This window comes from Agrilus planipennis, unplaced genomic scaffold (assembly GCF_000699045.2).
Source record: "Agrilus planipennis isolate EAB-ADULT unplaced genomic scaffold, Apla_2.0 scaffold108, whole genome shotgun sequence".
In the NCBI taxonomy this organism is placed as follows: domain Eukaryota; kingdom Metazoa; phylum Arthropoda; class Insecta; order Coleoptera; family Buprestidae; genus Agrilus; species Agrilus planipennis.
Window position 1 is genome coordinate 552,620 of NW_020439204.1, and position 12,149 is coordinate 564,768.

The window sequence follows — 12,149 nt, forward strand, 5'->3', positions numbered from 1 at the left end:
AAGTATGTATTGTCGTACACCATAAGCAAACTAAAACCTAGGATTATAGGAACGAATGACCATTGTTGATTCATAAGCATTTCATTAAAATAAAATCATAAATAAATAAATCATAAAATTTTCATTTATTTATTATTTCATACTGGGAAACACGGACGGTGGCCGCGACGGAAAATTGTAGAAGCGTTGGAAATGTGGTGTTATCAGGCGAATGATGAAGATACCGTGGATAGAGAAAGTTAAAAATGAAGAGATATTAGAAAGTATAGGAGAACAGAGGACTCTACGGAAGTCAATAAAAAATAGAAATAGAAACGGGAGTTAGGAGGGGTAGAGGTAGACCTAGATTACATTACTGTTCGCAAATAGTTAAGGAGTTCTAGTTTTAGGGAAATGCGACGATTAGCTCATGATGGGAAGGAATGGAGGTGCGTGCCCAACCAGTCTTAAGACTTACGACCTTATGATGATGATGACTGGGTTGACCATCTAAATTTCACGGATCCCACTTTATTACCTCTCTGTATTGCTTTTTTTAAAATAATTTGGATATGTTCAAGGAACAACTTCTAACAGATAACATATAGTAGATAATCAGTTCGACTAATCAAATAAATATAATTTTAGCTGTCCTATTTGTAATTAAAATTCCAATACAAAATGTTTTTCATGACTGTTAGCGTTGTCTGCGCTGATAAAAACTGATAAAAGTTTACTACCTATTTAAAAACGAAATTGGCACCTGCTCCAACAATTTTTCGCCGTTTGTGGCGAATGCGAATATAGTGCAGTGGTACCCAGCATTTTGTCAAATAGCTGTAAATTCTAAAAGCATTGAGGAAGTGAATTTCCAATTTTTTTTGTTATGCATTACCTACCAAAGTACACCAGTAGTATACCTATCTACAACTTGAGTGAATAGGTATCACATTTATTATTACATAGTAAAAATAAACACAAATACCTATACATAAAATAGCTATGTACAAAATCGGAACGCTTTGCGCAATCACTCCCCGCCCCACAGCCGTTGTGCTACCACCCCGTCACAACTTCTACAGCAGTTCGGGGAATCCTAATCCAACCTTAAAGTCGTCCACGGAAGTGAATCGTTCATTTCAATGTGAACAAACTCTCGCAGTACGACGATCCACATGAGTAGATACATTATCAATAAATGTGTACTTACTTACTCCTCGCAAATTCATAAATAAAACATATGCGTCTAGACAATGTATTAAAAAATGTATAAACAATAATAACAGAACGTTGTTCTGAATCACATCGCTGAAAAAAAACATTTTCCGTTAAGTTTGTGCATGCATCAAAAAGCACGTGGTATTATCGGTTTTCCCGCCAACACGCACCAAACGAACTTTGTCTCCAAAATAACGAAAATGAAATCGTCAAACTTATTAAACAAAGTGCGCCACTGATTTAACCGAAAAGCTAGAATGTCATCTCCTAAACCGCTCGGTGGTCATCAACAGGAGCACATCAAGAGACCGATGAATGCGTTCATGGTTTGGTCGAGAGGACAGCGGAGGAAAATGGCACAGGAAAATCCGAAGATGCACAACTCGGAAATATCGAAACGTCTGGGAGCCGAGTGGAAATTGCTTAGTGAATCGGAAAAGAGGCCGTTTATTGACGAGGCGAAAAGATTAAGGTAAGACGATGCCTCATATACACATTTTTGTTATTATAAGAAATAAATAAACAAGTATACTGAAGAACTCTAAAATTAATAAAAAACTAAGGTCGTCGGTAGATGACTTTTTGGAAAATTAAAATCTAATTAGAGGACAAGTTTTTGAATTAAAATTTTCTTATTAAACAACAATTTAAAATAAAAGCAATAATGCATGAGAATAAAAAGAAATATCTGCTACTTCAACTACTTCAAAACTGCTATAGATTTATTTTTTCCCGAATGATCATTTTAATCTCCCATACAATTAAAAATTTATTAAGAACAACGCAATACGTTTTAAACAATTGGAACAGATAATCCTCTTTAAGTCAATATTTGATATGTAAATCATACCCTTCTCAGTGACTTTATAGCTTTGATTGTTCAATATTTCGCCAATGAAAACCTAATAGGTAATACAATTGGGTAAAAGGATTTTGAGTCAATGAACCTGTACAAAAAGCACTCGTACATGTCATTCATTTAACATGAAAAACAAACTGATAACAATTAATAATAATGTTATCGGTGCTTTTATTGTCCATTTTAATGTGTACCGTCTGCAAATAATAATTTTATCCAGAAATTATCTGCTAATGCGTTTATGGTCACACTGATTGTATTTTTTATGTTTTTTTTAATAACTAAAATGTATCGTACGTTTATGCAATATTAGCACTAGTCACTACCATTTTAAAGGGATATTTAAATGTTTATATTAATTTAATACCTATTTGTTTTATCGTAAAAACAAAAAACTGTTATAACTGCCCACAAACGACAAAAACTTCTTTATTTAATAATTTTTAAATATACCCACCTAAATTAGCATTGAATTAAATTGATAATACAAAATTACTTTTTTAAAATTAGATATGATAATAAAATAAATTTTCTGCACAATATTTGACGGCCTTTTTTCAAAACAGGGGCCGTTAAAGCCGCGGAACTCATGAGCTAAGAACTTATTTTTACCTTTTGGAGAATCCGAATAACAACTATTTATTAATGTTTTCAAAGCTCATCGCGTGACTACAACAGGATAGTCTTAGCCCGTTACGTTAGCCTAATACTAAAAAAAAAACACGGACGACACTAGGAATTCATGTGAATATACATATATGTTGAACGAGTTTCGTCTAGTTTTACCCGTTCTATTTAGGTGTTTAATAGTTGCAAGTATTAGATATGAGACAGGAGCAACTGTACTGAAAAGAGTATAGAATTTTCTATAATAGGGTTCTCATATATTTTTCATCAAGATGAATCTTCCTTAGCTTTTAAGATTTAGGAATATTTTTATGACTAAAAAAAGTCAATTTTGCAATAAAAATGCTTTCTATAAATATTTCCTCCGCTAAGTATTAGTTCATCAAAACACAAGCCCAATAATAAAGTAAGGAGAATATTATTTTCATTTCACACCAATGAAATGAAATTGACAAAAGAGTGTAAATACCAAAATACCATTTTATACTTTTTACCAAATTAAAAATGGATGGAATAAAGGAAAAGAGAAATAATATGTAAAAAAGAATTAAAGCTGTTAAATTAATTAAAATAAGTCTCATATTGTAAAAAAAAATTTAAGACAAAATATTGAAATAAAAGAAGAAATGATCATTAAAATATGGCGTTTAATTTTATTTGCATAGGGTCATTTTAGCAATAAAGAGGTAACTTTAAAAAGAATAGGACTCGATGAATGTCAATGAAAAATAGGCGAGATAGGTTGGTAGGACACCTTCTCAGGCATGAAGGGCTAGTCAGAGACATATTAGAAGCAGAAACAGGACTTAAGAGCAGTAGAGGTAGACCTAGATTAGATTACTGCTCACAAATAGTTAAGGATGTGGGATGTTCTAGTTTTAGAGAAATGCGAAGACTAAGTCACGTTAAGAAAGAGAGGAGGTGCGTGTCCAACCAGTCTTAATGATGCTGATGGGGTCATTTTAAGATATCTTGGATTTCACTGTTCCTGACGATCTTCGCTATACTAAATCAGTTTAATTAATGTGGTGTCCGTGTAGTAAAACCTCCATTTCAAATCCATAAAAATTTAGCAGAATGATGATGGATTCACCTGCGTTTGTCTACTTACTGTTCCTGAAGATCTACTATTTTCCCACTTCATTTTTGTATGCATAAATAAGAGTATCTGCCCAACCACTAACAGTAGTAAGTGCTACTTACAAAACTAAAATTCTTCTTAGTAGTAGAGTTAACTTCACAAAAAATGGACTTATAAACAAAATGGACTTATATTCTTTTGTACCTTGCTATATAGTAATAGATGGGTATCGCGCATATAAGCGCCCATCTTCTGCAAAATCAAGGCAGAGCGGCATGGTCTAAAACTCTAAAGATTCCGAATACGGCTGCTCTGATCCAACTTTTTCCTAGGTTTCCTTCCAGCATTAGTAGCTTTAGTAAATTTTGAAACAGACTTAATAATGTGAGTAAAAACTCTCATTTATGCAAGCATAAATCTATGCCAGTAGGTACTCAAAAAGCAGTGAGTAGATTTTGTATGAGTTTTAAATGGAGTGAGTACATTAAAAATGTGATGCTATATTTAACTGTATACAAACTGTCCAGCATTTTTGGTTTCCGTTGTTCTAGTGGTGTATTAGATTTTTCAAAAGTCATAAAGTAAAGTTGGTATCATAGATAAAGTTGCGCCGACGTCCAACCTCTACGACGTGATGCGAGACGGTAAAATTAAAAGTATACTAGAACGGCCTCGAATAATGGAGTGGTTAGGAGGGCTGGCAGCAATATAATGCGATCATTTCAATAAACAGAGATTTAAAGTGATTCGGTATAAAGCCGGTCGTCTGTTTTACAAAAGATAACAGAGGCACCCGTTCATTCCCACCGATGCAGACACTATACGATTACGCCCTTACAGTTATTACTTATTACTCCTTCCTCCCTTTCATCGAATATTAGCCGCTACTATATACTCATAATAGTCATACGCGGAGCGTTCATACAAGGCCATTAGAGCAATTAAGACAAACAAGAAAAATTTGTATTTGGAGTCTTCCATTTGCTGTAATTAATTCGCGTACTCTATTTAGAATAAAACTTCTGTCTCCCTTTATATTACGTAATCTGTGCTGGTTATTAAGGGTTAAGTGGAATTACGTACTATCAAAGGAGTATGTAATCTTCAACAATTTTTGTAGATAAACTTAAACGAAATAATTTTTTTCTCAGACGAGAGTGATAAGTACGTACAAATTTTTGTATCTATTAGTGATGTAAAACTTTGAAATGCTTAGTATGATATGTTTAACTCATTTGCATCAGGCTCATAACTTTTATGGCTACCAATAAGCCTTGTGAGAGATGAAGAGTTTTACGATAGCGAATGCCCTGGACGTCTGAAAACAATATCAAAAAAGTGTAGAAAGATGATGGTGGAACTTGGTGGCTCATGTTAAAAAATTGTATTCGGATGTGTTGCCTACGACGACACAGAGCTCCTTAAACTCATCAAAACTGGTGATGTAACTCAAATGCTTTCTTGAAATTTCATGAAGAGTCAAGATCAAGAAAAGCACTTCAAGGTAGATCGGACGTGAAGCTTCTGTTCACTCTGCTTTTCGATTAGGTACAACGTACTATCGCAGTTCATATAAAAATGGCACATGCATCTACGTCGCTTATGTGGAACAATTTAAAGAAATCTCTCGGATTTGTAGTAAAACAGTTCATGTCCATTCTGTATCTGGCTACATTTTTTTGCTTCTTCGAGAATATTTGGTCAAAAATGATAATATTACGACCCTCAGCTTCTGCATTTCCATTTTCTTCCTGCTCCAGGAACTGAACCGATAGTCTTGAGTAGCTGGAGGAACTAAATAGGATTCCGAAAATTCAATTCGAGAAGTGCTTTGAATCGCTGGTACAAGTTCATATTATATCTGAAGGAGAAAGGGTTAATCATCATAATCACAGCTTCAGTCGGAAAATCGGCTGGACACGCACCTCCGCTTTCCTATTTTGACTCATTCCTCGCATTTTCTGAAAACTGGAACATCCCACAAATCTCCACCTAATTTTCTAACAGTAATCTAGGCCTTTGTTTGCCCCCATTTTACTCTCCTGGCCTTTTCTATCCACGCTATTTTCATCAACTCCGCTCATCTTCAACGCTTCTAACATTTTGTTTCGCCGCGGCCACCGTCAACATTTCGCCCCCGTACAACCCTCTATTCTAAACATATATGTGTACTTTTATTCTCAAACTAAAGAAGTTCCTGTAAAAAGCGACTCGGCCGCGCGCTATTCTTTGTTTTATGTCGCTACCGCTTATCTGACATTCTCGCATAACTACAGTTTCAAACCGTAATGATCCTTTTACGGACAATCAAAGCCGCAGGCGAAATTACTTGAGTAGCTGTACCAAATTTCGAAAAACATTTTGGCAGAAATGTCAAAAAATCAATACTAATAACAACGGCGGAATAAAATAGAGTGTTAGCAACTATTTGAGTACAAGATATGAATGATTACCTACTGAATTTTCATCAGAATTTGTTACTCTGACCTTTGTCTCGTATTCATCAAAAAAAGGTTTTTCCAGAATTTTTCAGAGAGTACCTATTAGTAGTTTCTTTTTGTTTTTCAGCAAAAAATAACACCTCGATAAGCTTCTATTTTTCATTTTTTTGCTTTCCAAATATAACGCCTAGTAGAAACATGTCCTATTTTTTTAGACATTTTTATATATATTAGCTTCCAAAAATAAAATACAAACACCAAAGGTTTTTTAATTTAATTTTTTAATTAAAAAAACGTCATATCTTTTGGGGTTAGTTTCAGAGATATGGGGGTTAAAAGACTATCTCTTCAAACGACTCCATATAGAAATTCAGTAAAGGTGTTAATTGAGTTCCGACGTCTGATCAGAACGTTACAGAATGTGACAGATTTTCCCTGAATGTTCTGTGCCTATAGACTTCAGGAATGTTTTGGAATGATAACTAATTTTTCTCAGACGATGCGAAGATAATCCGACTAGCAAGTAATAAATCCGCACCCTAGGGTGCTTGTGTATTATTCAAATTATTTTTATTACTAATTACATTGATAGGAATAACACTGCAATATTTTTAAAAGAAAATATTTATAAAATACTATTTAAAATTCATGGTCCCTCTGTAAAAAAGCGTTACTAACGATTTATATTTGCTAAGTTGCAACGCTTTTTGTAGATATAGATAGATACGTAAAAATATGAGTAAACAACTACACACATAGGTATATAAATAGGTACTGCATGTCATGATACGGTAAATTAAGAATTTATTTCTCTCGTTTACTTTCTGCAACATTGTTGGTGAGTATCTACTAAACAAACATAGCTCATCTTTAATATTTTTAATCTGTTTACTGAAACTACATGTATGCGTATCAAAAGGTAATTATCCTAGGCACAAAGAAGAAGAATAGCAAGATGTTTAAGTTTCTAACGATAAAATTGTTCCTTATAATTTATAACTTCCTTAAATTGATAATGGAGGCGAAAATATGCAATAAATAAATTGGAGATTGTGCAATTGTGAACATCTCACACTATCTCAAAAAGTATAATCTACATATATTTATTCAAGGTAGAAATGCACAGATGTAAGGGCGCTTCCACATCAAGCGACAGTAGAGCGGTAGCGGTGCGAACTACCGCAGAGTCTGTAAGTTGCAATGTTATTACGTGGAAACAGGGGAATAAATAATTGCACTTATACTTATATAATTAATGCTACTTGCACTTTAAAATGGACTGTTTGCATTGGTTTCAACTTTGGTTCAATAATATACCATTAGTATTCGTAAAACCTAACTGATATCCTAACTAATATTATAAATGCGAATGTGAATTTGTTTAAAATAATTCGAAGTGGTCTGTATTCTGTCGAAACTGCCAGACGCGGATCGCGATTTCGATCTTTTTGGATCTCATCAGCGCGTCGCAGGCAGCTCCGACAGANTTTTCCCTTCTATGTAATATTTTTTTTACAATACAATTAGAAATAGATATCCAATTAAAGCAGTTTGCTACATTTACATCATTTTAGTCTTATTAATGTTTTATTTAAATGTTTCACGATTAATATAATCAATTATTCTGCAATATGAAAAATATATATTCTATCAAATTTTATTGCTGTTTTTTACCTGTCATTAACGACTATATAGGGGGTTTGTCAAATTTTTTCGGACCTTTCTTTTGGTTCGCGAGGAAAAAAAGGTTGGGAAACACTGCTCTAGACCATAACGCTCGGTCGTCACGTGCCTGATGATGATCCTTACGCTGCAAACCGAACCTGTACCTATTCGCTTAATCTATACGCGCCCTTAACAAAAGCTATAGTTGCGGGCATTTCAGTTAAGAAGTTCACCACATTTTCCACCTAACAGAAACTTCTATCATGATTTATTTATGTTTGTGATTTTTTTCTTCCTGTACAATTGGTTGTAATTCCTACTGCTTTAACAACTTCTTAAAAGTGTTCGTGACTTTGAATTGAATAGGTACCTATAGCAACATGTATGAAGGTATGAATCTAAAGTACAATTCTATACTGATGAATATCAATATTTATCGCTCCATTTATTTAGCCATCTTTATAATACCCAGTGGGTGCACATTTTCACAAAATACATCCACGGATATTGTATATTTGTACTTGAGTTTCTCTTCAACTCAGATTTCAATTTTTTTATTAAGGACGCCTTTTAACGATGCGGCGAAAGAAAATAAAAATGTTTATCGGTAAATCTAGTAGGCTGTGAAATGGTATGCTTTACCGATCGTTCCCGATCGTGCTCGTTAAAATTCGCACGTAACTTTCCGTCTCCGTCGCCATGAAGTGAGTCCCCACTTCCTCCTCGTCGATTGTCTAACTCCGCCTATTCTTGTTCATTGGTTCTGTTTACTAATGATATCCGCGTACATACTGCGCGAAATAATACGACACAACCCGTACTGTTTGGGATTAGGAATGTACTGTAAATACCTATTCATTATGTTCGCCGAATTCGCACAAAATTCATGAAACAAGTAGCATTCACCGATGCTTATTTCACGATGAATGAATGAGACTTTTTAGTAGGTAAACCTAATTTTAGAACGTGTAAACCAATACAGTGGAGACTCGATTATCCGGACCTCAGTCATACGCGATCGCGATTATCCGGATTGCCAACCGCAAGCAAATATCTTTGTAGTCTATTTGTCTCTGTCTGTTTTTTAGTAATGTGTATTAAAATAATAAAAATCGCTTTTCTTCATACATTCAATTATCCGGATTTTCGATTATCGGAATGAGACTTACCGTAATTAGTCTAGTTAATCGAGTCCTCACTGTGCTCTGAATATTTCAAACTGGCTGTTACAATAAGTCTTAAGACTTAGCATTAGCTTCTTTGGTGGAATAACTGGAATCGGCACACATAAATTAAACGGAGGGGACGTATATTTTGATTTGTCGAACTAATGTGCAACTTTTAAAATTTTCTTAAAGTAATTCAAATGTGTATTTTATCAAAGCTGTTATTATTGAACTGGATAATTATATGCAGCTAAGGCAAATTGAGTGAAAATTCATAATTTAGTGAACATGTGGAAAATGTTTTTCCAACCGCATCTATATATTTGAAAATATCGCCGCGACTACATAAAACATAGCTTAATACCCCTCAAATGGTTTAATAAATTGCATTTATTGGACATCTAAATATTACAGTATTATCTACAAGAAAAGATGGCTGAAGGTATTTGTACGAATTTCCCTATACCACGCAGTATTCATCAAATGCCACCCTTTTTGATGATTGCATGTAATAAACCTCCTCTACGTTCGGTATTCAATTCGCCACTAGTGTGGGTAGATTATACAATTAAAAGTATTTTCAGGGCTAGACGAGCAGGAAAAAACCCATCACCCACTTTTTACATTGGTGCTGAAAGAATCTTAGATTTTATTTTACATCCCACAACGAACACCCTCCTAATATGATAAGTATGTATTGTCGTACACCATAAGCAAACTAAAACCTAGGATTATAGGAACGAATGACCATTGTTGATTCATAAGCATTTCATTAAAATAAAATCATAAATAAATAAATCATAAAATTTTCATTTATTTATTATTTCATACTGGGAAACACGGACGGTGGCCGCGACGGAAAATTGTAGAAGCGTTGGAAATGTGGTGTTATCAGGCGAATGATGAAGATACCGTGGATAGAGAAAGTTAAAAATGAAGAGATATTAGAAAGTATAGGAGAACAGAGGACTCTACGGAAGTCAATAAAAAATAGAAATAGAAACGGGAGTTAGGAGGGGTAGAGGTAGACCTAGATTACATTACTGTTCGCAAATAGTTAAGGAGTTCTAGTTTTAGGGAAATGCGACGATTAGCTCATGATGGGAAGGAATGGAGGTGCGTGCCCAACCAGTCTTAAGACTTACGACCTTATGATGATGATGACTGGGTTGACCATCTAAATTTCACGGATCCCACTTTATTACCTCTCTGTATTGCTTTTTTTAAAATAATTTGGATATGTTCAAGGAACAACTTCTAACAGATAACATATAGTAGATAATCAGTTCGACTAATCAAATAAATATAATTTTAGCTGTCCTATTTGTAATTAAAATTCCAATACAAAATGTTTTTCATGACTGTTAGCGTTGTCTGCGCTGATAAAAACTGATAAAAGTTTACTACCTATTTAAAAACGAAATTGGCACCTGCTCCAACAATTTTTCGCCGTTTGTGGCGAATGCGAATATAGTGCAGTGGTACCCAGCATTTTGTCAAATAGCTGTAAATTCTAAAAGCATTGAGGAAGTGAATTTCCAATTTTTTTTGTTATGCATTACCTACCAAAGTACACCAGTAGTATACCTATCTACAACTTGAGTGAATAGGTATCACATTTATTATTACATAGTAAAAATAAACACAAATACCTATACATAAAATAGCTATGTACAAAATCGGAACGCTTTGCGCAATCACTCCCCGCCCCACAGCCGTTGTGCTACCACCCCGTCACAACTTCTACAGCAGTTCGGGGAATCCTAATCCAACCTTAAAGTCGTCCACGGAAGTGAATCGTTCATTTCAATGTGAACAAACTCTCGCAGTACGACGATCCACATGAGTAGATACATTATCAATAAATGTGTACTTACTTACTCCTCGCAAATTCATAAATAAAACATATGCGTCTAGACAATGTATTAAAAAATGTATAAACAATAATAACAGAACGTTGTTCTGAATCACATCGCTGAAAAAAAACATTTTCCGTTAAGTTTGTGCATGCATCAAAAAGCACGTGGTATTATCGGTTTTCCCGCCAACACGCACCAAACGAACTTTGTCTCCAAAATAACGAAAATGAAATCGTCAAACTTATTAAACAAAGTGCGCCACTGATTTAACCGAAAAGCTAGAATGTCATCTCCTAAACCGCTCGGTGGTCATCAACAGGAGCACATCAAGAGACCGATGAATGCGTTCATGGTTTGGTCGAGAGGACAGCGGAGGAAAATGGCACAGGAAAATCCGAAGATGCACAACTCGGAAATATCGAAACGTCTGGGAGCCGAGTGGAAATTGCTTAGTGAATCGGAAAAGAGGCCGTTTATTGACGAGGCGAAAAGATTAAGGTAAGACGATGCCTCATATACACATTTTTGTTATTATAAGAAATAAATAAACAAGTATACTGAAGAACTCTAAAATTAATAAAAAACTAAGGTCGTCGGTAGATGACTTTTTGGAAAATTAAAATCTAATTAGAGGACAAGTTTTTGAATTAAAATTTTCTTATTAAACAACAATTTAAAATAAAAGCAATAATGCATGAGAATAAAAAGAAATATCTGCTACTTCAACTACTTCAAAACTGCTATAGATTTATTTTTTCCCGAATGATCATTTTAATCTCCCATACAATTAAAAATTTATTAAGAACAACGCAATACGTTTTAAACAATTGGAACAGATAATCCTCTTTAAGTCAATATTTGATATGTAAATCATACCCTTCTCAGTGACTTTATAGCTTTGATTGTTCAATATTTCGCCAATGAAAACCTAATAGGTAATACAATTGGGTAAAAGGATTTTGAGTCAATGAACCTGTACAAAAAGCACTCGTACATGTCATTCATTTAACATGAAAAACAAACTGATAACAATTAATAATAATGTTATCGGTGCTTTTATTGTCCATTTTAATGTGTACCGTCTGCAAATAATAATTTTATCCAGAAATTATCTGCTAATGCGTTTATGGTCACACTGATTGTATTTTTTATGTTTTTTTTAATAACTAAAATGTATCGTACGTTTATGCAATATTAGCACTAGTCACTACCATTTTAAAGGGATATTTAAATGTTTATATTAATTTAATACCT

General features: G+C 34.1%; 1 protein-coding gene across 1 annotated transcript in view; it reads left to right on the top strand.

Annotated features, from left to right (window-relative positions):
- The first annotated feature begins 10,632 nt into the window (after positions 1–10,632).
- LOC108736611 (transcription factor Sox-14-like) overlaps positions 10,633–12,149 on the top strand; it is a 15,108-nt gene continuing 13,591 nt past the window's right edge. The window contains exon 1 of the mRNA XM_018469094.2: positions 10,633–11,393. Coding sequence (XP_018324596.1) covers positions 11,179–11,393 — 215 coding nt within the window. The 5' untranslated portion in view covers positions 10,633–11,178. The remainder of the gene's footprint in view (positions 11,394–12,149) is intronic.